Below are 26219 nucleotides of genomic sequence, written 5' to 3' on the forward strand. Positions count from 1 at the left end.
ATATAGAATGGCATATGGAGTATTATTAATGGAGGAACTCCACAGCCTGTTAACTATATAATTGGCAGTCAATATGGCTTCTCCCCAAATATGACCTGCTCATACCAGAATCTTCTAATAATGAATCCTTCATTGTTTGCAAAACACCATTCCTTCTTTCAGCTACACCGTTCTCTGCTGCTGTGTAAGGATTTGTACATCTGTGTCTTATCCTCAACTGCCCCAACCATTGTTGGAATTTAGTTGACATAAATTCAGTACCTCTGTCAGTTTGCAACTGACACACTTTTTGTCTGTACCTTCTCTCTACAAAACTTACCATTGTTTGAATTGTTGTAGCACCTCTGTCTTTCCTCTAAGCAAGTAGCAAAAACTATACCTGCTATAATCATCAACAATTACCAGTGCATATTTTGCTCCTCCCAAACTGGCTGGCATAGGTCCCACCAGATCTGCACGGACCAGCTCTAGAGCTCTTTTTGTTTGTCTTGTGCTACATTTACTAACTGGGAATGCCTTTGACTTCGATGCTTTGCATACTGCACAGTCCAAGTATGTTTTGCATCCCTTCAAATTTAGCCCTTCTGCAAACTCTTGCATTTGCTGCAAAACTTTAAAGCTTGCATGGCCAAGTCTTCTATGTAGAAGATGAACTCATGAATCATGCTCTGCAACATTCTTAAATATATGGGAATATTGAACCTTTTGTCCCTGCAGTACATATAGATTATCTTCCTTTATGCCTTCTGCACAAATATTCCCATTTATTGGTGTTGAACAGTTTAGATAAAACTGTTGATGAGACACTTCCCATTTACAAAAATGATCTCAAAACCTTGTTTGTCTAAATTAGACACAAATTATGTTCCATCTCAGGTACACAAAGCACATTGGTAAACTTTGATTCCAAATATGGAATTTTTACATCGCCTCTTCCAATGACTTTTGCTTTCTGGCCATTTGCCAAAGCCACAGCTTCTTGTGCTACTGGAACAAACCTGCAAAATAATTCAGAGTCATTAACAATTGTTTGACTTGCCCCACTATCTATTAGCCACTTGTCTCTGTTGTTGCTATAGCAAACTTTTGCAACACCAAAATGTTCCTTTTGCAAATCAGTCCTTTTTGGTTGTACAATTGTCCTTTGCTGCAAATTGTTCCTTTGCAAACAGTCCCTTTTCAGATGGTTGTTTGCTCCACAAATGTAGCAATTCTCTTCTTGTTTAGCTCTCTGCCTGCAAAATGTTTCTTCTTTGGAGACTTGCAGTCTGGACCCCCTCCTCAGGAATTTCACATCCTCGTGGCTGCTTCTAAAATGGCGCTTTTCTTGTTCGTTAAGCAAACATGCCTTTAAAGCCTCACAATTTAAGTCTTGCTTTTCTTTATACTCAAATATTGCAGAAACTGTGTCCCAGGTTTTATCTAAACTGTTCAACACAATAAAACCTTCTGGGACTCAGGGAATTTAATCCCACGTTGTTCTAAGTCCAAAAATAAACTTTGCATTTTATTTAAATGCTGTTCCACAGATTCACCTGGTTGCAAACAGGCCCTGTAAAGTTTTCTTGACAATTGTACTATATTGCATGCAGAAACATTCACGTGCACAGCTCTCAACTTCAACCAAATCTCCTTTGCAGTCTTTAAATTTGCAACATTTAGAAATTGTTCATCATCTAAATTCAAAATGAGATAAGCCATTGCTTGATCATGACTTTTCTGATCAACAGCTGCAAATACTTGTGGTGGATTTTCTACAATATACCACAGCTCTTTAGCTTTCAGCAAACATTCCATTTTAGCAGCCCACACAATGTAATTCTTCTGGCCCAAACGAGGCACACAGTTTTCCTTAAATTCCATTGCAGCCATTCTGCTAATTCTGCCTTGTTCTTATACTTTCTAAACACAGGCAATTTCTTCCAGCTTTAAATTACAATGCAGTCCTTAGTAAGCTCTGGGCCCATAACCTGTTAGAGAATTTTAATTTCTCTATTGGTGAAAAAATAAATCAGAAGCTCTCACAGTTGACTGCATTTAGCTGATTCAAAATAACTTCTTTATATTCATATAAAAATATTTACAATACCATACATTCTTCTTTACAGCAACATAGCTCAATTGAAGACTTCTTACAGAGAGATACAGAGACAGACCTGAGACTGGAAATCCAGCTCCTAACTCAATACTCTTTTGCACAGACTCAGTAGCACTTTCTTCACATTGGCTGACTGAGTTACCACATGACTCTTCCTGCTCAGGAATATTCCAACATCATTTCTTTTATCATTGGGCAAATGTACAAAATCAGCAGGGGATCAAATACTTTTTTCCCTCACTGTATGTTATCTGCAGTCAATCAAATGGGATGCTACTATATATAAATGATATAAAATTAAAAAAATATATAACAAATAACAGAATGGAAATAATAGTATGAAGTAAAGATAATACTATAAATGCTTGGTGCTTTCAAGTTATATTTTAATTACAAGAGTGAGATCATGGTTAACAACAGTAATCTCATACAGAATATTTACATAGTATTTATATCAGTCACTAAGTTCTTCCTCATCACTAAAATATGCACTTTTTTTGATGCGTGGTCGTCTTGAATCAGATGTGGAAGGCTCCCCAGCATTTTGAGTTGAACTTTGCTGTTCTTCTTCAATTTTGGCTTGCTGCAAAGTAATTGCATAAAACACAAAAATGGAAAACAGAATTATATTAATTCTGTAACACACACTGTCCAAAATTAAGATGTTGACAGGCCCAGTTTGCTTCAGCCCTGTAATTTCTATTATTTTGAGCCATACTATCCTATGGGTGAAATTACACATTAATTATTAAATGGAAGACAAAACAACAATAGTGCCTTCTTTCCTCAACTCATCATACAATAATCCGTAATAGAATATTATGTTTTAACTAATTTATCATAGTGTTTGTGGCTATGTTCACAGATAATATGAACCAAACCACAATGGCTGCACTTAAGTCACACCACGATAAGATGTGATGGGACAAGATAACCTTTATTGTTACTTTTTTTCTGTGAACACACTGCACACATTAAAAAATGAAATTCTGATGCTCACTCTCAAAAAATATACCCATACATGTACCCATACTCATACATGCACACAAATAAACATACACTACACACACACACACACACACACACACACACATTGTCAGATGCCTATCTTGGCTTTCTTTGAAGCTCTCTAGCAACTGCCATAACCAGGGGGGAGGGGCATTTGGGAGGGAAAGAGTGTTGGACATGTGAAAGAATGCTGTGAGAATTTGGGGAGTAGGAACATTAGCAGGAACTAGAAATGCCAAACTGCCATCTGCCTGCCTTCAAGCATGCCAGCCCTGGGAAAAGAATTTACAATGGTGCCTGAGGCACCAGGTTCCCAAAACATCAGGCCACAACTGGATTGGACTGCTCTGGCCACGGGGAGAGTTTTGGACATTGGGGATTGCTTTCAATAAACGATTTTCGTGCAGGTTTCTTTCAGAGCTTGTCTTGCTCACACTGCACTCAATATCTCTAGTAAAAATACCTTTTCTCTAACATTCATGAGTCAAGGGTCGTTGACAAGCCATGAAAGCAGATTGGAGGAGGCTGGACCTCGCAGAGGGCCCCTGGCCAAACCACATCGCCCAAAAGAGGAGCTTGAATGGATGGGGGAAATGAGTATTGGCAAGGAGGCTCCAAAACCCCGGTGGTCATTCACCCTGGGGATGAAAGATGAAGAAGCGAAAGAGAAAACCCTCAGTATAACCTACATGAGGGGAAGCTGCAGAGCCAGGAGATGAGAGCAACACACTGGGGTGAGGAGGAAGGCCAAGGAGAGCCAGACAAGTGGGAGGATCTGGTGGAACAAGCCCAAAGGGTACTGAGGGATGCCTTCAGGAACAGGCGAGTCAGAGAACTCCTTGCTCAGCTAGCCAAACTTTGAGCTGAACTGAAACCAATGAGAGATGGCACTGCAATGCCAGCAGCCACAGCCAGAGGAGCAGTAATTTGACCTGGACCCACTCTGGCACAAGCAACCCTGCCAACAGCTGCTCCAGCAGTGCAGCCCCCTCACCAGTAGGTTCTTTCCCCCGAGGTAAGAGGTTCCAAAGCCCCCAGCCGTGGGCCTGAAGTACAGGGGAGACACAAAGCAATTGGGGTTCTTCCTCACTCAGGTCTGGAACTACATGTAGGAGTATGGAACTGACCTGGCTACCAAGGTGGCCCGAGTCAGATGTGGCTCTGGACCATGTGACCATGGCTCTGTGAGGCACCACAGCAGAGTGGATGGTCTCGCTCCACAACGACACCCCAAAACTCTGCAACTTCGACCAACCCACTCACCTAACACAAAGAGCGAACTCGCATCAAAACTATCAATCAGGGTTGCAGAGGAGTGACAGCTTATAATCAAGAGTTCTGTGAACTGGCATGCTGGCTGGCTGATTGGCCGGAAGACATCCTGATCAAGCATTCCAAGATAGGCTCAATAATGATGTGTACAACACTTGCATCTCAGGAGAAGCCCCTCACATCCTTCATCAGTGGTATGTGCTAACCGAGGAAGTGGAAATCAACCTGGCCAGCTCCCATAGCTGGAACACCCATGGATAGTGTTGCTCCTCCCCCCTAGAGGATACCTTGAGAATGCCCCAAACACTTAACTACAGGCTACTTCAAATGAGGGAAGGAGGGCCATCGATTGCCGACTCGCCAAAGTGACTCCAAAAACAGCGTCAGTTCAGGAAAGGCATGAAAGCTCACACCGAAACCTCGTGAAATGACGTTAGAGGGAGTTAAACTCATTGAGTTCTCCCCGCCTGGCTACGGGGACCAGAGAATTCCAACCACCCTAGAGAGGAGTGACACAGACTCCGATGACAATCCCCTGGTAGGTCGCCCTGTGAACCCATCCCAGTCAAACTGAACATGCCATCATCATCATCAACTAAATGCATAATGAGCCGTGAAGTGATAGAGAAGCTGAGGCTGAGGCTGTGACAATTGAGGGTGCCTATAGCATTTTGTCAACCAGATGGGACTATAGCTGGAGGAGCCCCAGCCCATTTTATAACAAAGCTGGTGGAAATGCAAATGGGGAACCACCACTTTATTATGGCTCTGGGACTGGAGAGACCCCTTTCACTGGAGCTGGCATGGCTCCAAAAATGGAACCCTTATATTAACTGGTAAAAGAAACTATTAAAAATCTAAAGGGGAGGGCCCAAGAGAGGAGAACTAAACCACTCAGGGTATGATGGAACTAACTGTGATGGCATGAACCAGCCAAGACAGTACCCTAACATCCCCCCAAAATATTAGGATCTCAGTGAGGTCTTTAGTGAAAAGGGACCTGATGTGCTCCCGCCTCACCAGCCAACAGACTGCACTATCGAGATCCTCCCTGGGGCCAGACTGCCAAAGCCCAAAGTACACTCTATGACTCCCTGGGAGCTGGAAGAACTCCACACATTCATAGACAACAACTTGCAACATGGATTTATACAACCAGCCAGAGGCTGGACAGCCGATCCGGTACTATTCCAAGAAAAGAAGGATGGTTCTCTCTGCTTATGCGTGGACTACTGTAAGCCGAATGTGGTTTGTGTGGAGAATGTGTATCCCTGCCACTTATGAAGAACATGTTAGCTGGAGAGAGCTTTCGGTGACATCGTTGGTAGTAGACCCTGGGTTATGACTCTCCGTTCCCAGGGTCCGAATTTCTTTCGCTGGTGGGCCCAGCAGGGCTGAATGCCACCCTGGAGGGGTGACCACCGAGAGGTGAACTCTTTGAGGAAAGGGAGCCGGCTACTGTCGGCTCTCCAAACTCAAAATAGCTTCTGGAACCGGCGAGAGAAAGACGGAGAGCTTTGCATTTGCCGCCATGTTCAGCAGATCATCGGAGACAGGAGTCAGCTGTTTCAGGAAGCAAGCACCTGGTCCAGGTGAGATGATATCAGTTTTTGTTGCAAAGTGGAGCTTTTGAGAAAATTGCCTGCCTTTAAAGTTAAGCTGGAAGCCAAATGGGAGGAGAGGAGGATTTTTGCTTCTCCCCCCTCCCGAAAAGCAGCAGTTTCAGCATTTTAAAATTTTTGAAAATTTTTTGAATTGAAGCTACATTGAAGGAATCAGTTTGTCTTATTATAGAGGGGAAGAAAGACTTATTATTACCCTACTTGGGAAAAGCCACCTTAATTGCTTTTTTTTAGAATTTTTGGGAATGTTAGTTTTGTGTATTTGCTGCTGGAACTTTCTCTTTTTCTTTTACTTTCTCCCTATGTAAACGGTGAGGGAAGAAACAGTGTCCCCTGGTGGTTATTTTGCAACTTTTCTCCTTTGTTCTTTTGTTACATTAACTTTGTTGATTCAGCTGTGGAGTTTGGCTCAATGCCCAGACACTTGGCTGACTGCCCAGACATTCCTACCTTGCTTGGAGATTATTAAGAGAGACTGTTTTTGTTTTGTTTTTTGTCTTTGCTTTGTGTCTGGTTCCCTTTTTGGATTTATTTTATTCTTTTTAAAACAAGGGAACCACAGAAGATTTTTATGTCTCTAACTGGATTATAAATTGGATATTGTTTTTTTTTCTTTCTTTTTTTTATTGTTCCTTTTTTTGTCAGCTTTGCTGTGTGGCTATAAACGTATTTTTTATGTCTCTCTTTTTCTATTTTTTTTTTGGTCTAGACACTTGCTATTCCTTTTTATATTTTTTCCGATGTTTTGAAAATTCTTTGCTGGATATTCTTACTTTTATTTTTTACTGAGGGCTTTGGATTATATCTTTTTTTATTTCTTTCTTTTTCTGAGCTTTTTGGTGGATTATAATTGGCCATTGGGCCCTATTTTTGGATTATAACTAATTGGGCCATTGGGCTTGATGGTGGATTATAAATAAATATATTAATCAAGATGAGTGTTTCAAATTTGGTGAAAGGGGTGAGGAAGGGCTCCTCGGCTCCTGCATCAACTTCAGTGAGTCCAGCGCTTCAAAAATTGATTACAATATTTTTATAACTGGACACTCAGCAGAAGGATATGCAAGCCATTCTCCAGGCAACTGTAGATTCCAAAATGGAAATGAAAAAGGACTTTGAAGATTTGAAAAATGATTTGCTTAAGATGGATCAAAAAATGGAAGCCTTTCAACAGGCGATGTCAGATACTCACTAAAGAATGCAAAATATTGAAGACAAGTCAATAGTAGTGGATCAGAAATTAGAAGCTCTGCAAGATGAAAATCAGAGATTGATGCACTCTAATGTGGAGCTGGAAGTAAATATGGCGATGATGGAGATGGAACAGGCATCATACTTTCTAAGATTTCAAAATATGATAGAAAAGAGTGATGAGACCTTGTTACTATTGATGAATGAATTATTGGCGGACTTGCTCGGAATGGAAATGGATCAAATCAAAAGAGAAGTTGATCAAGTTTTTAGAGTGAATTCAAATTATGCAAGAAGAAATAGAGTGCCTAACGAGGTTCATGTTAGAATTAGTAAAAGAGCAGTACGGGATGAGATCCTGAGACTAGTGAGGGATCAACCACTGAAATATAAAGATAAAGAATTGGTAGTTCTCAAACAGATTCCAAGAAGAATTAGAGAAGCTCAAAGAGAATATCAATTCTTGACAAGGAAATTGATTAGTAGAGGAGTGAATTTCAGATGGTTTATTCCAGAAGGATTACTAATTATTTTGGGACTCAAAACATTTTGAGTCCACAACAAGCAGAAGATTTTTTTAACAATCATAGAGCCTTCTTGGAGAAAGGCGAGGCGGAACCTAAGAAATCAGAGGAAATGGCTACAGGAACATCAAAACAAACGGAGGAAGAAGTGCCCAAAAAGACTCAATCAGAGGAAGATGTTAGACTTAAAGATCAGAGACAGATAAGCTCTCCTAGAAAATTGAGATCTTGATATAATTGAAACTGTGGAGGAAATTGGAATTCTTTCAATAAATATAAATGGTCTTAACTTCCCATCAAAAAGGAGTAAAATATTTCACAGATTACAAAAGCTAAAAATGGACATAATTTGTCTCCGGTAGACACATATTAAAATACAACATTCCAGAATCCTTGAACAATCAAAACTAGGTAAACTTTATTTCTCTTTGGCATCACAAAAGAAAAGAGGGATAGCTCTCTATATAAAAGAAAAGATGAACCCAAAACAAATTTATGTTGATGAAGAGGGAAGAATATTAATGGTAGAGATTACATGGAACCAAAAACAAATACTGATGGCTAGGAAATATGCTCCCAATGAGAAACAAGATCAATTTTTTCAGCAATTATATGATAAACTTGTGGACTTAAATTATCATAGCTTGTGTATACTTGGAGATTTCAATGCAATTGTTGATACAGTACGGGGCTATAAAAGTTATAAACAAGGAAAAAAAGGAAGTAATATCTTACCTAAACCCTTTCTAAAAATGAAAGATGAACTTTATATACAGGACACTTGGACAGAGATGAATCCGGAAAAAGCACAATATACTTTTTACTCAAATAGACACAAATCGTGGTCAAGAATTGACATGATATGGATTTCTCTTGATTTAAAGACCATGATACAAGAAATTGAAATAGAATTGAACATTTGGGTAGATCATAATCCAATTAAAATGATTTAGAAAGGATTTAAGAAAAAATCGAGATGGTCCTTGAATAAATCAATATTGAAGGAAAAGGAATTTCTACAATTTGCTACAAAAGAAATGGATTTTTTAAAAAAAAGTTAACAAAAAAGAAGAAACCTCTATTCAAATTGTATGGGACACGGCAAAAGCATACTTTAGAGGTTTGGCTATAACTTAACTTGCCAAAAAGAATAAGGAAAAGAAACATATTCAAGAACAACTTAGTATTCTGGAATCTGAGTTATAATTAGACCCACAAAAGAAAAAGCTGAAAATACAAATGGAATTATTAAAACACAAATTAAATTTACTTGAGACAAATATAATGGCACAACAGATTAAACGATCTAAACAGAATTTCTTTGAAAATGCTAATAAACCAGGGAGATGGCTTGCATATAGATTAAAAAATGAAAGAGAAAAAGAGAAATTTGGAGAAGTGGCTGGACTGAAAATAAATAGGGAAAAGACTAAAGTATTAACAAAAAATCTAACAGATAAACAGAAAATTCAACTTGTTAAAATGACAAACCTTCAAATAGTTAAAAAAGTCACATATTTGGGCATTTATTTAACTGCAAAATATACCACATTAAAAGAAGATAATTATGAGAGATAGGGCGTTGTCTTACCTGAACGCCTTTTCTCAGCACAGAGATGGAGAATCCACCAATGAATTTAGACTGTGTTCCTGCCCAATCAGATCAAGTCAGCCAAAGTTGCAACACCTGTCCTGGACCAGGGTATCCCAGTCTCAACGTGGGTGAAGCCATTGACTGACAGCAAGATGTGTTGGCTCATGAATCTAACCCAGGGATGTCAAACTCAATTTCATTGAGGGCTGCATCAGCATTGCAGTTGCCCTTGGGGGGGGCGGGTGGGTGTGGCTACTGGGTGGGTGTGGATGGAGTGGGTGTGCTCTACTGGGTGGGCATGGCCAGCTCTATATTGTTTGCGTCAATGGTGCGTGTAGGGGCCTGGGCAGGAGTGGGACAGATCTGAGGGTCTCTGGCAGAAGGGGGTGGGACCAGGGCAAGTGCTAAGGCATGGTCCACAGGAGGAGCCTCACTGTTCCTCTCAGGCCATGCGAGGGGGGGGCTGGATGGCTCCCGGGCCTTGTGTTTGACATGTCTGATATAATCCTAGGCCTAAAAAACCTGCAAGGGCAGGAATGGATTCTCCATCTCCATGCTGAGAAAAGACGTTCAGGTAAGACAACGCCCCTTCTCCAGCACTGGAGATGGAGAATCCACCAATAGGACATACCAAAGCCTACTGTCCCTGAGGGAGGGAAACAGGCAGGTCCGGTGTGATGTCTCGAGGTATGACCTGTTGGAGAACTCTCCTGCCAAAGGAAGCCTCCGCCGAGGCGAACCTGTCTAGCTTATAGTGACATATAAAGGGCGATGGTAAAGACCACGTGGCCGCCCTACAAATGTCCTCAATGGACGCCTGAGTGGCCCAAGCCGCAGAAATAGCTGCACTACGGGTTGAGTGGGCCGTGACATGTCATGGAACTGGCAATGACTCAAATTGGTACGCCCCTGCAATACACGCCCTGATCCACCTGCCAATCGTGGTGGAGGATACCTTCCTACCCTTGGAAGAAGGATGGAAGGAAATGAAGAGGGCTTCGGAATTACGGAAGACAGCTGTCTGTGAGATGTAGTAATGGAGTGTTCTGCGAACGTCCAGAAGGTGCCATTGCCGTTCCAGAGGGTGCGATGGATTAGGGCAGAATTCTGGAAGCACGATTTCCTGAGCCCTGTGGAAAAGAGAATTGATCTTAGGAAGAAAGGTAGGGTCTAGACGGAGGACCACTCGGCCCGGTGAAATATGCATAGGTCATCCCTGGTGGAGAGTGCCGCTAATTCCAATATCCGTTGCACAGAAGTAATTGCCACCAGGAAGGCGAACTTGTGCAATAAGTATCGCATATCACACGTCCTGAGAGGCTCAAAGGGCGGTTTGGTGAGAGCCCAGAGAACCCGCGGCAGTTCCCAAGAGGGGTACCTATGCACTACAGGGGGCTTGGTGTTTGTGGCACCCTTGATGAATGAGCGAATCAACAGATGTTGACTAAGGGATACCGCGGTTTCACAGGTAAGTAGAATGAAAAGAGCAGCTACTTGTCTGTGTAGCGTGTTCGGAGCCAAGCCCCTCTCCAGACCCTCCAGAAGATAGTCTAATATCTTTGGAATTGTTAAGTCAGAAATGGATAAGTAATGGGTCATGCACCATGAACAGAAATTCTTCCACGTGGCCTCATAAATATGGTTGGTAGAGGGCTGATGGGAGGCCTGGATCATGGTAATGATGCATGGCGAGCAGGACTCCTGGGATAAGATCCTGCTCTCAAATGCCAGACAGCTATTTGGAGCCATTGGGGATCCGGATGAAGGAGGGTCCCCTGGTTGAGTGAGACCTGATCCTGAGGAATCCTCCATGGGGGAGTTATGGAGAGGTTCACGAGGTTGGCGAACCATGGTCTCCGCGGCCAGTACAGGGTCACTAGAAGAATCTCCGCCCTCTCCCAAAGGAGCTTGCGGACGACCGCCGAAAGAAGAGGGAGAGGGGGAAAGGCATAGAGCAGTCCCTCCGGCCACGGACTCCGAAGAGCATCTGTCCGTTCTGCCCCTAGAGATGGGAAATGGGAGAAGACTCTCGGTAAGTGAGTATTCGTCGGGGAGGCAAAGAGGTCCATATTGGCAATCTGAAGCGGTGGGAGATCTCCTTGAAGATCCTCGGATGTAGACGCCATTCCGAATGGTCCACTGTTGACCTGCTCAGAAAGTCTGCCTGAGTGTTCGCCGCCCCTGATATGTAGTCAGCCTTGATGGAGGCAAGGTTGGTCTCTCCCCAGGAGCCCAGCAGAAGGGCCTCGGTCAAGAGTGCATGGGATCAGGTGCCCCCTTGCCGGTTCACATGGGCCTTTGCCTCTACGTTGTCTGTGAGAACCAATACATGATGCTTCGCAACCGTGCTGCAGAAGTGACAGAGCGCCAGGTGTATGAGCTCCAGCCAGTTGATATTGTGCCAAAGGTTGGAGTGGGACCATCGGCCTTGGACCCACTGTGAGCAAAGGTGCACTCCCCAGCCAAACAGGCTGGCGTCAGTCGTAAGGGTGAATCGATCAGGATCCTTGAAATAGGACCCCCTGAGCATGGCCGAGAGCCACGAGAGCGCAAGACGCGTAGCGGGACTCTCACCCTTCGATTGGAGGAACTGTGTTCAGTCTCTGGAAGGGGAATAGGAACCACTGGAGTTTCCTGTAGTGCAGCCTGGCCCAGGGTACGATTGCTATGGCCGAAATAATTTTCCCTAGTAATTGGGAGAGGCTGGCCAACATCACTGTTCGACTTCTGTGTATCTGGAGAACTAACTCCCATATGCTGTCCTGGAATTCCTGGGAGAGATATACCTGGCATTCCACCGTGTCTATGATGGCCCCTAGGTGCAGTAGCCTGGTTGTGGGAACTGTATGGCTTTTTGAGAAATTTACCGAGAATCCGTGACTTTGGAGAAGCCTTATCACCATGTCGAAGTCCAACTGAGCGGCCTGGATAGATGATGACTGGATCAGGATGTCGTCCAGGTAACACTGGACTCTGACAGGCACCATTCTCAGGTAAGCGGCTAGAACCACCAGGATCTTGGTAAAGACTCTTGGGGCCGAGGACAGGTCGAAAAGGAGTGCCCTGTACTGGTAATGGTGGCCTCTGTAGGCGAACCTTAGAAACCGGCGGTGGTTGAGAAAGATGGGGATGTGGAGATACGCTTCTGTGAGGTTGATGGATGTCAGGAAGTATCCCTTTCTTCCCAAGATGGACTGAAGTGTTTGCATCTTGAACTTTCAGCATGCAAGATGATAGTTTAAGCCCTTTAGGTCTCCATCTCCCTGAAGTTTCGGGGACGACGAGAGAATGGAGTAAAATCCCCGACCTCTATGATCCAATGGCACCGGTTCTATGGCTCTTATGCTGAAGAGGTGGTGAATGGCCTCCTGCATTAGTTTTTTCTTTGTGGGATTCCTTAAGTGAGGACAAGAAATGAAACGGTTTGGAGGGTTGGAGATGAACTCCAGGGACAGCCCGTGACGAACGGTGTTCAGGACCCAGGCATCTATGGTGGTGGCCTCCCATTGGGGGGGCAAAGAGAGAAAGTCTGCCCCCAATGGGAGGAGCCACCCGAGTCACTTGGACTGGCAGAATTATCGGCCGCTCCCGCGAAAGGGCCGTTTGCCCTGAAATTGTTGCCTGGGTCTAGAAGCCAGTCTGTCAGGCTGTCTGTCCTGTCTGACCTGAAAGGGGCAGTTGGGATGAGAATAGTTGGACCTGGCTCCTGCACGAAAGGACTGTCTCCTTGTGTAGGTGTTGGCTCATTTGTCAGAGCGTTTAATAAGATGATTAAGGACCTTACACTTGACCTTACTCTCTGTAAGGTATGGATCAAGAGCCTCCCTGAACAGTTTCCCTCCCTGATAAGGGGCTGCAGACAAGCGCCATTTAGACTTGGCATCAGCATGCCAGTGCTTTAGCCAGAGCATGCGGCGTGCAGTAATGTTAGATGCCATGGCCCTGGAGGAAAATCTGGCCGCATGCAGTGTGGCATCGGAAGCATATTCCGCGGCTGCCACCAGCTTGCTCAAGTCCTGATGCATGCGGATATCCTCCACCAGAATCCTGGCTTGAAGCTATCGGAGCCAGAGGAGCAAGGACCTGGTAAAGAAAGAGACCGAGGTGGTTGCCCTGATAGCCCACGCCATAGCTTGATGGGTTCTGTGAAACGTGAGCTCCCATCTGCGATCCTCTGCCTTGAGACCCTCAGATATATCGCCAGAAATGGCGGTGGGGGATACAAGGGGACCTAAGGGCTCATCCACCATGGGCACCTCCAGAGCATCCATCAGATCTTGGGCAACGTTGAAGAGCCTTTTCTCATTCCCACTGGGGAGAGGAAAAGTGCTGGGGAGGCCCACTGTTTACGGACCATGTTTAGAAACATGGGCAGACAAGGTATATGGTGTTGGGTCATTACTGGTTCGGTGAAGACTGGGTCTGCCTCTGACTCTGGTGTGGTTGTCGTTGCCGATGCCGAGCGATCAGTTCCGATATGAGCTGTGGAGCTGGCCTTGCGGAGCAGGGGAACAAAAAAGGAAGGGTTAAACAGACCGTCAAATGATGGTGTTTCTGGAGGAGGTTCCTCCTCATCTAACCATGGGACCTCCAGTTCAGCATCGTACTCGCGAGGAGATGAGGCCTTGGAGTAGGACTGAGAAGGGGAAGAAGGCAAGTGGTAAGCCACGGAAGCCGACTGATGAATCGGGAGGGAAATGACCGAATCTGATAATATTATTCATTAATAATAATATTCATTATTATGATCTGGACAGTAGCTTGTTTGTTAAAATATTTGATTATACCTATCCTTATTTTATCCTAAATCCCCTATTCCCTTCCCCCCATCCCCTTCCCTTACCATACCCGTATTGTTCCTATTTTTTTCCTTATGCATATAAACTCAATAATATATATATATATATATATATTTAAAAGAACATGTTAACCCATCTAGCCAAGGGAAAAATCTTTACAAAACTGGATTTACGTGAACCCTATTACCGTGTCAGGATTAAGGAAGGGGATGAGTGGAAGATGGAGTTCACCTGTCCTCTAGGGCAGTGATTCTCAACCTGTGGGTCGGGACCCCATTTGGGGTCGAACGACCATTTCACGGGGGTCGCCAAACTACGCAGTCCACCATTTTTTCCCCCTTTTCCTTAGCTGTGCTACTCCCTTTTATTCTATTGGCTTTTGAAAGCCAATAGAATAGACTCTCTTGAATAGAGTCTAATTCTATTGGCTTTCAAAAGCCAATAGGAATTGTTCAGGCTGTCTCTGCCCTGCTGAGCCCGCCAAAAGCCCCATTTTGCAAACGATGCTGCAAGTTGTCTGCAGCGAAGGCGAGCTGTCTGGAAGGTGCCAGGGACGTGGCCAAAGAAAAGGGGGAAAAAATGGTGGACAGCCTTGTTTGGCGACCCCCATGAAATGGTCGTTCGACCCCAAATGGGGTCCCGACCCAAAGGTTGAGAACCACTGTCCTAGAGGGGTCTAAATACCCATTTGGAGTCTGGACAGATCGTAAGAACTTGGAAGTCTTAAAACTCCCATGGAAACTATCCTCTAAGCAAGTCCACTGGGTGAAATACTTCAACTGCTTTAATTTTAGCCTAAGTTACATCCCAGGGGAAATAATTTCTTGGCAGATGCCTTGTCCCAATTAATTAAATACAACAATGCCGGACCCAAAATCATTTGACCAGTCATCCCATCAAACCAATTGGCAGCAACAGTAACCACAAGAGGCCAGAGGTAAGCCAAACCGGGCATTCCCTGCAAAGTGATAGACAAACTGAAAACTCCTTTAACAGACAATGAATGGCTGATAACCCATAAAGAGGAGTGCACCATGAGGGATGGGCTAGCCTGGGTGGGGGCGAAACTATACATATCTGTCCCTTGCAAACTCTTGTTCTACAGACTTACCATGACTCAAAGGCAGCAGGGCATTTTGGCTTTGTAAAAACCTTACATCTGGTCAAACGGCAATTTTGGTGGCTGTCCCTCAAAAAAGAAATTGAGAGCTATGTGGCTAGCTTCCCCATGTGTGTTTTGGCTAAGAGACAACCAGGAAAACCCATGGGATTGCTGCAGCCAATAGCAAATCCCCATGCACCTTGGAAAGAAATTTCTATGGACTTTATAGGAGAATTACCTGACAGTGCAGGAAATACCACGATTTGGGTAATTACAGACTTGTTCTCAAAACAAGTCCATTTCATTCTATGCCCTAAGATCCCATCATCCCGCACCTTGGCCAAATTGTTTGTGCAACACATTTATAGGCTCCAGGGTGTCCCTGATCACATCATTTCAGATCAGGGGTACAAATTTGGCGCAAATTTTTGAAATTGATGGGAACCGCTCAGGGCCTAAGCTCTTCTCACCACCCCCAAACAAATGGGGTGTGTATGAGAGAGTCAACTCAGTGCTGGAATATTACCTCAGGTGCTACATTAATTATCAACAGGACAATTGGACAAATCTTTTGCTGTTTGCAGAGGTGGCATACAAATAATTCCACACGTAGGAGCACTGGATTTATTCCTTTTAAGGTCAGGATTTTATAGCGATCTCCAAGCTACCACTGGAGAAGCCCCAAACCCCTTCATAAATGGAGTAGATACAACAATTGCAAATCACATGGCTGGTAGCACGCAAAGCATTGGAAGAAAAGTGGGAAGCTTACAAGCAGCAAGCCAATAAAAAATGCACAAAGCCAAAAGAGTTTAAAGTAGGCACCAGCATATACCTTTCCACAAAGTATATACAGTCCACCCAACCATCCAAAAACTGGGCCCCAAATACATAGGCCCATTTTCTATTATCAAAATTATAAACCCAGTTATGTTGCAACTAGAACTGCCCAAAAACCTGAAGAGAAACCACCATCTTTCACTTTAGCTTACTAAAACCAGAATTCACCTCTCCCCTCCATCAGCAATCTCCCTCGCCACCCATCCCTATTTTTATAGAGGGAGAACAACACTTTGAGGTAAGGGATATTTTGGACTTTCAAAAATACAAAGGCAAAGTGCAATACTTAATTGCATGGAAGCCTTTCCCCGACTTGCAGTCCTAATGGGTTGATGGACACTACATTCGAGCTGCCAAAGTCCTACGGTCTTTCCACCAGAAATACCCCAATTAACCATGCATGCCAAATCTCACCTAATTACTTAACAGGAACCAGAGATGCCAAACAGAGCCATCTGCCTGCCCTCAAGACACCAGCCCTAGGAAGGGAATTTACAATGGCGCCTGAGGCACCAGGTTCTCAAAACTTTGGACCAGGACTGGATTGGACTGCTCTGGCCAGGGGGAAGGTTTTGGACATTGGGGATTGTTTTCAATATACGATTTTCACACAGTTTTCCTTCAGAGCATGCCTTGTTCACGCTGCACTCAGTATTTCTACTAAAAGTATCTTTTCTCTAACATCCATGGAGTCAAAGGAAAAATGAGTCTTGAGAGTTAACAAGGTTGATACTATATGGTATAAAGTTATTACAGAATCTAGTTGTTCTGCTTTGGATACCATGAAGCTTCCTCTCAGAAGGTAACAAAGAAAATTGGTCATGGAGAAGATGTGTAACATCCCTGACAATATTGCAGACCCTGGTCAAGCAGCGCTTATATGCCGTGTCTTGAATAGAAGTGAACATCTAATAATTTTTCTGCCGTCCTCACCAATCTCAGCACACCCTTCCTCTCCAAAATAGTAATATATCCAAACCACACAGTAATACAAGATGCTTTCAATCCTTTATAGAAAATGATAAGGCTAAGGAAAGGAAGATCTACACTTCTTATCTAGTGTGATATATAATATCAATAGAAGAGAATATAGCTAGCTCAGGGTTGAACTGTGGAATCCTTAATGCTCTCTTGGTTGTTTGCTTGCAAACATTTCCTTACCAGTTTAAATAATATGAGTGAGTGATGGGTGGGATTTGCTTGCCCTGCTACTGATGGTGGGATGTAGTTTTTCTTTTTGATAGTTCCTTAATTAAGGTACTGTTTCCTGCTTGATTGTTTGCTTGTTTATCTCAGTAGTTCCTTGATACGGTATTATTTTCTGCTTAACTGCTTCTCATGTTAATCCTTAATCTCTTTACTAATCACACATATGTGAAAATAGATGTTGTGTATTCATGTTTGTGTGTACATTTACCTGTACTGGGAATATATATATACAACATAATACTGCTTAATCTCACAACACATTGACAGATTCAACCATAGCTAGACCAAGCTAAATCCCAAAACCACTCGGGAATTCCTGAAACCTTGACACTCAGACAAATACGCCATCAATACATACATAGGGATAAACTACATTTACATACCATTCAAAAAAACCAATAAAAAAGCTAAGAAGGAAACAAAAAGATCAGAACTCATTCTCTCTAGGACAGGTAGTCCTCGACTTGCAATAGTTCATTTAGTGATCGTTAGACATTACAACAGCACTGGAAAAAATGAAGACCATTTTTATGACTATTGCAGCATCCCCTGGTCACGTGATTTATATTTATATTCGGATACTTGACAACTGACTCACATTTATGTTGCAGTGTCCTGGAGTCATGTGATCATCTTTTGCAACCTTCTGACAAGCAAAGTCAATGGGGAAACCAGATTCACATAATAACCATGTTACTAATTTAACAACTGTAGTGATTCAAACTTGGGCTCAATTGTAGTTATAAATTGAGGACTACTTGTAGTCAAAAGCCAGATAGGCATGGATTAACATCAGACAATAATCAAGCAGAAAATAACTTAATCAAGGAACTTAAAACAACAACACCACTCTTTCTTGACATTCTGATCAGAAGAAATGGCAACAAATTAGAAATACAACTCTATTTAAAACAGCCCATACTATCCAACTGCTCCATTATTAAAGTAACAACCAAACCTCACAAGAAGAACTGTGTAAAAACATTATTCAAATGATCCCAAATGCATTCCAGCAACCCAAAAAAAGGAAAAAGACTGCCTATTCCTCTTCCAACAAAATGGATACCCGTTCAACTTTATTAAAAAGAAAAAAGCCTGACCCCTCAACGTACTATAGCACTACCAACACTAGCTATGAAAAGGATAACACTGCCACACATCAAAATATCTCAGAAACAACCAACAATTATAAACATACAAAATAACTAAAGCTCTCCAAAACATAAGTAAACCAAAAGACCCAGTAGCCCAAGAACAGGACTTACCTACAACATACATTGTAAGGACTGTAATAGTCATTGTGTAATAAAGACAAGAAAGACGAAACATTAGAACATATCCATGAGCACCAACCAGCAGTCAGAAGACACAATCAAAATTCCTTAGTGTCACAACATACAGATAGACTCAGCTGGGAAACTGAGCATACCAGACTAAGCTATATTCCCCAAAGCTAGGGAATTCCTAGAAGTTTGGCACTCTTGACATATCAGCCATCAATAGACACAATAAACCACATTTACACGCCATTTAAAAGAGACAATAAAAAGGCTAAGGAAACAGACAGAGCACAACACATCCTTTCCTGCAGCCAACAGCCAGATAAGCAAGGATCCTCATTGCACTTGTGTTGGAAGGTGCTTCCAGGTTGAAAGGATTAGCTGCTGACATTGTTGCCCAGGGAACACCCAGTTGGGGGTTCCTTTCATGTCCCCAGCATGAACTGGACAAAGGATAGATCACCTCGCTCCATGGTAGCACTCAGGTATCGAACACAAACTTGTTGCTTGTCAACCCAACATCCTAACCATGCAAGCCACCATGCTCCTAAGGAGGGATTAATACCAGATGAAAACAATCAAGAAAAAAACAATACCCTAATCCAGTGGTTCTCAACCTGTGGGTCAGGACCCCATTTGGGGTCGAACGACCATTTCACGGGGGTTGCCAAACTACGCAGTCCACCATTTTCCCCTCCTTTTCCTTAGCTGTGCTACTCCCTTTTATTCTATTGGCTTTTGAAAGCCAATAGAATAGACTCTCTTGAATAGAGTCTAATTCTATTGGCTTTCAAAAGCCAATAGGAATTGTCCAGGCTGTCTCTGCCCTGCTGAGCCCGCCAAAAGTCCCATTCTGCAAACGGTGCTGCACCAGTTGAGTAGTCCTCGACTTACGACCGGTTGGGGGGTCGCGGCATTAAAAAGGTTGAGAACCACTGCCCTAGTCAATGAACTACCAATATAGTTCCTTCTGATGTATGTTCATGTATCCTTGTGATATATGCTCATATGTGCTCATTCCTTAATCACACAACACATGGACAGTGTGCACAGGATATGTATTCATATATACTGTTCATGCATAGTATGTTCATATATTCTTCTGATAAATGAATCTAGTCTGTATGTTTAACCATGACTCTACTATTTGATAATTAAATCAACCTGCTTATTAAATAATAAACTCAAAATTAAAAAAATAAACATTCTGCCATAATTCAGAATCAATAAAGCTTATACCAAAAATAGTTCCCCCTCTCAAATAGAAGGTAGATTGTCTTTCAGTCATGTTCCCACCTCTGAAAATCATGAACAGTTTAGAGATACTGATATACTATCTTAATTCATAAATAATTAATACTGCAGTTATATTTTGATCATATTTCCCAAAATACTATATGAAACTATGTTCCAAAAACCCTAATTAAAGCATGCTATTTTTAATTAATTGCCATTGTTTAAAACCAAAGGGGAAAATTAAATATGCTTAATTCAGCTTTAGATAGAAGCAAATAATAATGTATACCAATTGGTGACCTGAGAGGAGAAAGGCCGTATTTATAAAAGTGCATTCATTCTCTTAGAAACCATGTTACGAATCATAATATACTGTATATGCAGAGATACATTCAGCTGAATGAGTAAAACCTATGAGAATCTTAGTAATTATTATACGAAAAAAAAATTAGAACAATCATTAACTGCAAGTTCTGAGGCGAATGATTCATTAAATATTTTAGTACCTGGAAAGCTATAGCTTGACTGAGACTATCAAGTGCAGGATCTTCACCCTCATCTTCACTTTCTTCTTCTTCTCTAATAACATAAAGGAAACAGAAAAACCCACATATATTGAATTGTATAGAGTAGGCATTTAAATCAGTAAATTAGAATAGGAGTATGTGTTATACATATTTTACTCACATTTCTTCTTCTGGTTCAATTACTTTCTTTCTTTTCTTTTTGTCTTTCTTTTTGGGAGGTTCACGCTCTCCTAGCATGTTTTTAGGACATGCATAACTTAAATGTCCTATTTCCTTAAGAGAAAAGAAATACTATTGAACAAGGCTAGCAGATGAAGAATATTACTTTTTAATTCTTCATAAATTTACCTTGTAAATAGTAGATTTGTATTCATTTATAATTACTTAGAAAATGTAGCATTGTATGTAGTTTAAAAAGTTATCTGAACTGACTGTACCAATTCATAACCCAAGTATATGGTTTCAGTGGATGGCATTAGCATAAGAACATGACAAAAACAGATATCTTGTTGGGACATCAACATTTACTCACTCCACATTCATAACATTTTGACTTGTCATAGTAATTTCTCCTTCGGATGAATTCTGCAGCTCTTCCATTATCAATAGCGATACTTGCTTTTATTACTCTTCCAAACAGCTAAAAAAAAAAACCAAATACAATTTTAGCATTCAGAATATCTCAAAAGTTACTTCATAATATATCCTTGTCACTTACTTGTTTATTATTAAGTGCCCGAGAACAGTTCTGTGCTGACTCTTTATCCAAGAACAAAATAAATGCAACTCCTTTACTTCTTCGTGTGTCTTTGTCTTTCATAATTGTAACTCTAGAAAAAAATACTGATATGTTCACATACTATTAAGACACAGAGAGGCAAGCCTTATTGTTATTCAGGTTGCCTAAATTAGTCTCATTCATTTCAAATTCCAGCAAAACGGCAGCTATCAAAGTAAACACAGCATGAGAACATCCATAAAAGCTACTCATGAAACTCAAATCATTTCCAGTAAAGGATAGTAGAGAAATTAAACATTAAACTCAAAGAATAGCCCTTATTGACAATCGTGATATAGGAAAAGTGTTTCTAAAAACAGAGACCTGACAATAAATCAATTACATTCATGAGCTATTTGTGAAACTCCGTATTACAAATGTTTGCATGAGACTAAGATCAACAAGTAAATTGTCAGAATAGGGCAGGCATGTCAAACTTGTGACGTATTGCGACTTTTTCCCCATTGCCAGCAATGGGGTGGGCACGGTTTCAGTATGATGCATCCAGCCCGCGGCCCAGCAGTTTGACATGCCTGGAGTGGTGTGTGCCATTATCCTTTCTCATAAAAGCATGTTCTTTCAGTTTTTCCTCTCAAATAAGATTAAAATAAAAATCCATAATAGTAGTGCTTATAAAATTATTAAATCTGCTTGACAAATTCTTATTTCAGTTGTTTAAATCTAGCGTTGCTGGAATGTAATAAGGAATGAGATTCTATTGATATAAAAATCAGCCTGTTTATTGCCTGATGTAACACCTTTGTCCTTGAAGATACTTGGCACTCCAAGAATTTTGGATTTGAGAAACTTCAGCATTCAATTATTCAATGTAGTTCAGGATGTGATTGCTACTCGTGACAGTTGTAGGCCTATTTAAAGTCATAGATAGCCAGACACAGAATAATCTATTATCTGGATTTCGATTTTAGAATTGATATGGGTGAAAAGAATACAGTTTATATTATGGACATAGTATCTGATCATTTCCCCAAAAACCTCTAAAAGGATGGCTCTATCAAATGCTTCCTCAGTGGTGGCGAACCTATGGCATGCGTGCCAGAGGCGGCACTCAGAGCCCTCTCTGTGGGCACGCGTGCTGTTGCCCCAGCAGAGTTCGCCAGAGTAGCGAGCACATGGCATTTGGAAATGACAGGGCAGGAAGAGAGTGGCAAGTTGTGTTGGCCCCCTGGGGATGCCCCAGAGATGGCGAGGGACTGGCCCCGGCCACGCTCACCCAGTCTGCCATGACCACTGCAGCTACGCCCACCCAGTGGGCCACACACCCCGCCCCCCTGAGGGCACCACAATGCTGATGCAGCCCTGGCTCTTTGCGATAAATAAGTGAGTTTTGGGTTGCAGTTTGGGCACTTGGTCTCTAAAAGGTTTGCCATCACTGGGCCTGTATCTGCCTGTATACACACACACACACACACACACACACACACACACCAAGAACATGCCTTTGCTGTCTTTTTGCTATAGTATGGCACTATGTTTTTACAACATAACACACTAAATGTAATATAAATACCATAACATAGAAATGGTAAAATAAGTACTTTTGAAGATTTTTCCCCATAGAAAAGCACAACCTATGAATAGAATATTTTCATGGCAAGTTCATACCAGATGTGGCAGTTAACATTACAAATGAGCACCTGTCTTCGTATTCTATTACAAAAATTACACATGTGAAAAGTTCTTGCTAAATTGAGGGTGTTGGTATTATTACACTCCACATTAAAGAATAAGCTACATACAATTTGATATTTATACTCACTTAACTACTTTCCCATATTTTGAAAAAATCTGAAAAGAGAGAAAAAAAATGCAGTTACTTACAGTGAGGGAAAAAATTATTTGATCCCCTGCTGATTTTGTACGTTTGCCCACTGACAAAGAAATGATCAGTCTATAATTTTAATGGTAGGTTTATTTTAACAGTGTGATAGAATAACAACAAAAAATCCAGAAAAACGCATTTCAAAAAAGTTATAAATTGATTTCCATTTTAATGAGTGAAATATGTATTTAACCCCTTTGCAAAACATGACTTAGTACTTGGTGGCAAAACCTTGTTGGCAATCACAGAGGTCAGACGTTTCTTGTAGTTGGCCATCAGGTTTGCACACATCTCAGGAGGGATTTTGTCCCACTCCTCTTTGTAGATCCTCTCCAAGTCATTAAGATTTCGAGGCTGACGTTTGGCAGTTTGAACCTTCAGATTTTCTATGAAATTAAGATCTGGAGACTGGCTAGGCCACTCCAGGACCTTAATGTGCTTCTTCTTGAGCCACTCCTTTGTTGCCTTGGCCGTGTGTTTTGGGTCATTGCCATGCTGGAATACCCATCCACGATCCATTTTCAATGCCCTGGCTGAGGGAAGGAGGTTCTCACCCAAGATTTGACAGTACATGGCCCCGTTCATTGTCCCTTTGATGCGGTGAAGTTGTCCTGTCTCCTTAGCAGAAAAACAACCCCAAAGCATAATATTTCCACCTCCATGTTTGACGGTGGGGGATGGTGTTCTTGGGGTCATAGGCAGCATTCCTCCTCCTCCAAATATGGTGGGTTGATGCCAAAGAGCTCGATTTTGGTCTCATCTGACCACACTCTCACCCAGTTCTCTGAATCATTCAGATGTTCATTGGCAAACTTCAGACAGGCCTGTACATATGCTTTCTTGAGCAGGGGGACCTTGCGGGGACTGCAGGATTTCAGTCCTTCACAGCATAGTGTATTACCAATTGTTTTCTTGGTGACTATGGTCCCAGCTGCCTTGACAACATCCTTCCATGTAGTTCTGAGCCGAATCCTCACCGTTCTCATGGTCATTGAAACTCCACAAGGTGAGATCTTGCATGGAGCCCCAGACCGAGAGAGATTGACAATTATTTTCTGTTTCTTCCATTTGCGAATAATCCCAACTGTTGTCCCCTTCTCATCAGGTTGCTTGGTGATAGTCCTGTAGCCCATTCCAGCCTTGTGTAGGTCTACAATCTTGTCCCTGACATCCTTGGACAGCTCTTTGGTCTTGGCCATGGTGGAGAGTTTGTAATTTGATTGATTTCTTCTGTGGACAGGTGATTTTTATACAGGTAACAAGCTGAGATTAGGAGCACTTCCTTTAAGAGAGTGCTCCTAATCTCTACTCGTTACCTGTATAAAAGACACCTGGGAGCCAGAAATCTTGCTGATTGTTAGGGAATCAAATACTTATTTCACTCATTAAAATGCAAATCAATTTATAACTTTTATGAAATGCATTTTTCGGGATTTTTTTGTTGTTATTCTGTCTCTCACTGTTAAAATAAACCTACCATTAAAATTATAAACTGATTTCTTTGTCATTGGGCAAACGTACAAAATCAGCAGGAGATCAAATAATTTTTCCCTCACTGTAGGGAAGTAAATTCTTCACAAAACACAGAAGTAAATATATATATTCTGATTATTCACACAATCAGATAGATTCAATTCTAATGTTTAATTTTATGGTACACTTACTCTGTACAAGTCATTGTTTGTCAATGAAAAGGGCAAATTAGATACATAAACTGTGCTTTTGCTTGGTGCTAATCCTCCACTCATTTTTTTCTAGAAACAAAAAAGAAAAAGTCATATGACTTGTGTACACCGCTTAGAGAGTGCTTGCACTTAAAGCGATATATATGTCTCATAAATAAATAAATAAATAAGTCTCAAACTTATTTAAAATATACAGGCAATTTCACAACAATCTTATTTGTCCTAAACATAATAGTGTTTAACAATGAAAACAACTATCATCTCAGAAAAAAGATGGTTACACTTTTTCCAATATTTATCTTTGGGGAACAAATTTCCTCCCTACTTTCTACATTCCTTTCAATTTATGCAAGGAAATAATAATCCTATTCACATAGACCTTGAGATGAGGATTCTAGTTTAATTGATTTTACAATATAACCAAATATACCAGCATAACTGGAAAACAACAGCAGCCAACAGGATGGAAGAAATCAATCATGCCAATACCAAACAAAGGAGACTCAATTGACTCTGAGGACTATTGAATAATATTCTTAATTTCACATGCTATCAGATAATGCTTAGGATCATCCAATGCAGATTAGATCCCACATGGGAAGGGAGCTGCCAGATGTCCAACCTGGATTTAGATGACACTAAAAAATAAATATGGTTACTGACGCACAACAGATAATTGAGAAAGCTGAAGAATACTTCCAAGTGGATACAGGTAATCCTCGACTTATGACCACAACTGAGCCCAAAATGTTGTTCTTGAGACATTTGTTAAGTGAGTTTTGCCCCATTTTATGACCTTTCTTGCCACAGTTATTAAGTTAGTAACCTGGTTGTTCAGTTAATCTGGCTTCTCCATTTACTTTGCTTGTCAGAAGGCCATCCTCCATTCCTAGTTCATTTGGGAAATAATACTGTTAGCAAAAGCATACATACCCAAATTCAATATTACTTATTAAAGGATTTTAAATGTTCCAATATTTTTTTATTTTGAAAGGGAAAGAGGACAAAGAACCTGACAACCTGCCTCCCCACTATAGTTTGGGAGAAAAGTAGCTCGAAAAATGAATGCACAGAATTGCAGACTTTGAATCAATTTCAATTCTTTTAAGATACCTTATTTCTGGTAATAATAAAAGGAATACAGATCACCGTTAAATAGTAATTAGAGGCAACCCAAGGTCCTTAACAAAATTGGAAGGCGCTTTTTGACTCAGGAGTTAGCTTAAAGGAACCCGACCACTTATTTCTCAGTGATCGGGTTGCTCTGACAAGAATGAAAAACAACTGAGGCACTAACTGTGCCCGACGGACGCCACTCAGTTGGGGCCGAAGAGGACCATCGGTCTTCCTTCCTATATTCCGCCGCTGCCTCCACCAAAACAGCCCGACTCTTAGCAGCCTCCCCTCGACGCTCTGGTAATGACGTGCGGGGTCGCTGTTGGAAAGCCCAGCTGGAAGAAGCAGAGCGCCCTCCTCATTTACACGCGGAGGGGAAGGAGCTATGCACCGGCAAGGCTTAACTTTCCTGCTATCCGCTGCTACTGCAGCGCCCAGCAAAGACGTCGCCCGCTTGACTAGTAGTACTTGGGCCTCCAACCGGAGGCGGGACTT

The 26219-nt window shown here is 41.8% G+C and overlaps 1 protein-coding gene across 3 annotated transcripts; it reads right to left on the minus strand.

Annotated features, from left to right (window-relative positions):
* Positions 1-2463: 2463 nt before the first annotated feature.
* ZCRB1 (zinc finger CCHC-type and RNA binding motif containing 1) lies at positions 2464-26180 on the minus strand. 3 transcript variants are annotated; one of them, XM_039340700.1, is made up of 8 exons: positions 25906-26180; positions 24588-24677; positions 22861-22889; positions 21021-21132; positions 20835-20942; positions 20463-20575; positions 20282-20354; positions 2464-2681 (listed from the first exon to the last, which is right to left on the minus strand). In XM_039340700.1, the coding sequence occupies exons 2-8, from the start codon at positions 24669-24671 to the stop codon at positions 2553-2555; spliced, it is 648 nt and encodes a 215-aa protein (XP_039196634.1). In that variant the 5' UTR covers positions 24672-24677; positions 25906-26180; the 3' UTR covers positions 2464-2552. The 3 variants fall into 3 exon arrangements, with proteins under 3 accessions (XP_039196634.1, XP_039196636.1, XP_039196637.1); XM_039340702.1 differs by having other exon boundaries at positions 25722-26180; XM_039340703.1 differs by lacking the exon at positions 25906-26180 and having other exon boundaries at positions 24588-25704.
* Positions 26181-26219: the final 39 nt, after the last annotated feature.

The sequence above is a fragment of the Crotalus tigris genome, unplaced genomic scaffold (genome assembly GCF_016545835.1).
Source record: "Crotalus tigris isolate CLP2741 ecotype Arizona unplaced genomic scaffold, ASM1654583v1 scf7180000017753.6788120, whole genome shotgun sequence".
NCBI lineage: Eukaryota > Metazoa > Chordata > Lepidosauria > Squamata > Viperidae > Crotalus > Crotalus tigris.

What these genes read in the sequence shown, in the direction of transcription:
- ZCRB1 (XM_039340700.1), bottom strand. Translation starts at nt 24,671, where the DNA reads ATGAGTGGAGGATTAGCACCAAGCAAAAGCACAGTTTATGTATCTAAT. An exon ending in CAAAATGTTATGAATGTGGA is followed by an intron (nt 20,576 to 20,834) that starts GTGAGTAAATGT and finishes TTTTCTCTTAAG; the next exon opens with GAAATAGGACATTTAAGTTA. An exon ending in ATTGAACCAGAAGAAGAAAT is followed by an intron (nt 20,355 to 20,462) that starts GTGAGTAAAATA and finishes TTATGTTATTAG; the next exon opens with AGAAGAAGAAGAAAGTGAAG.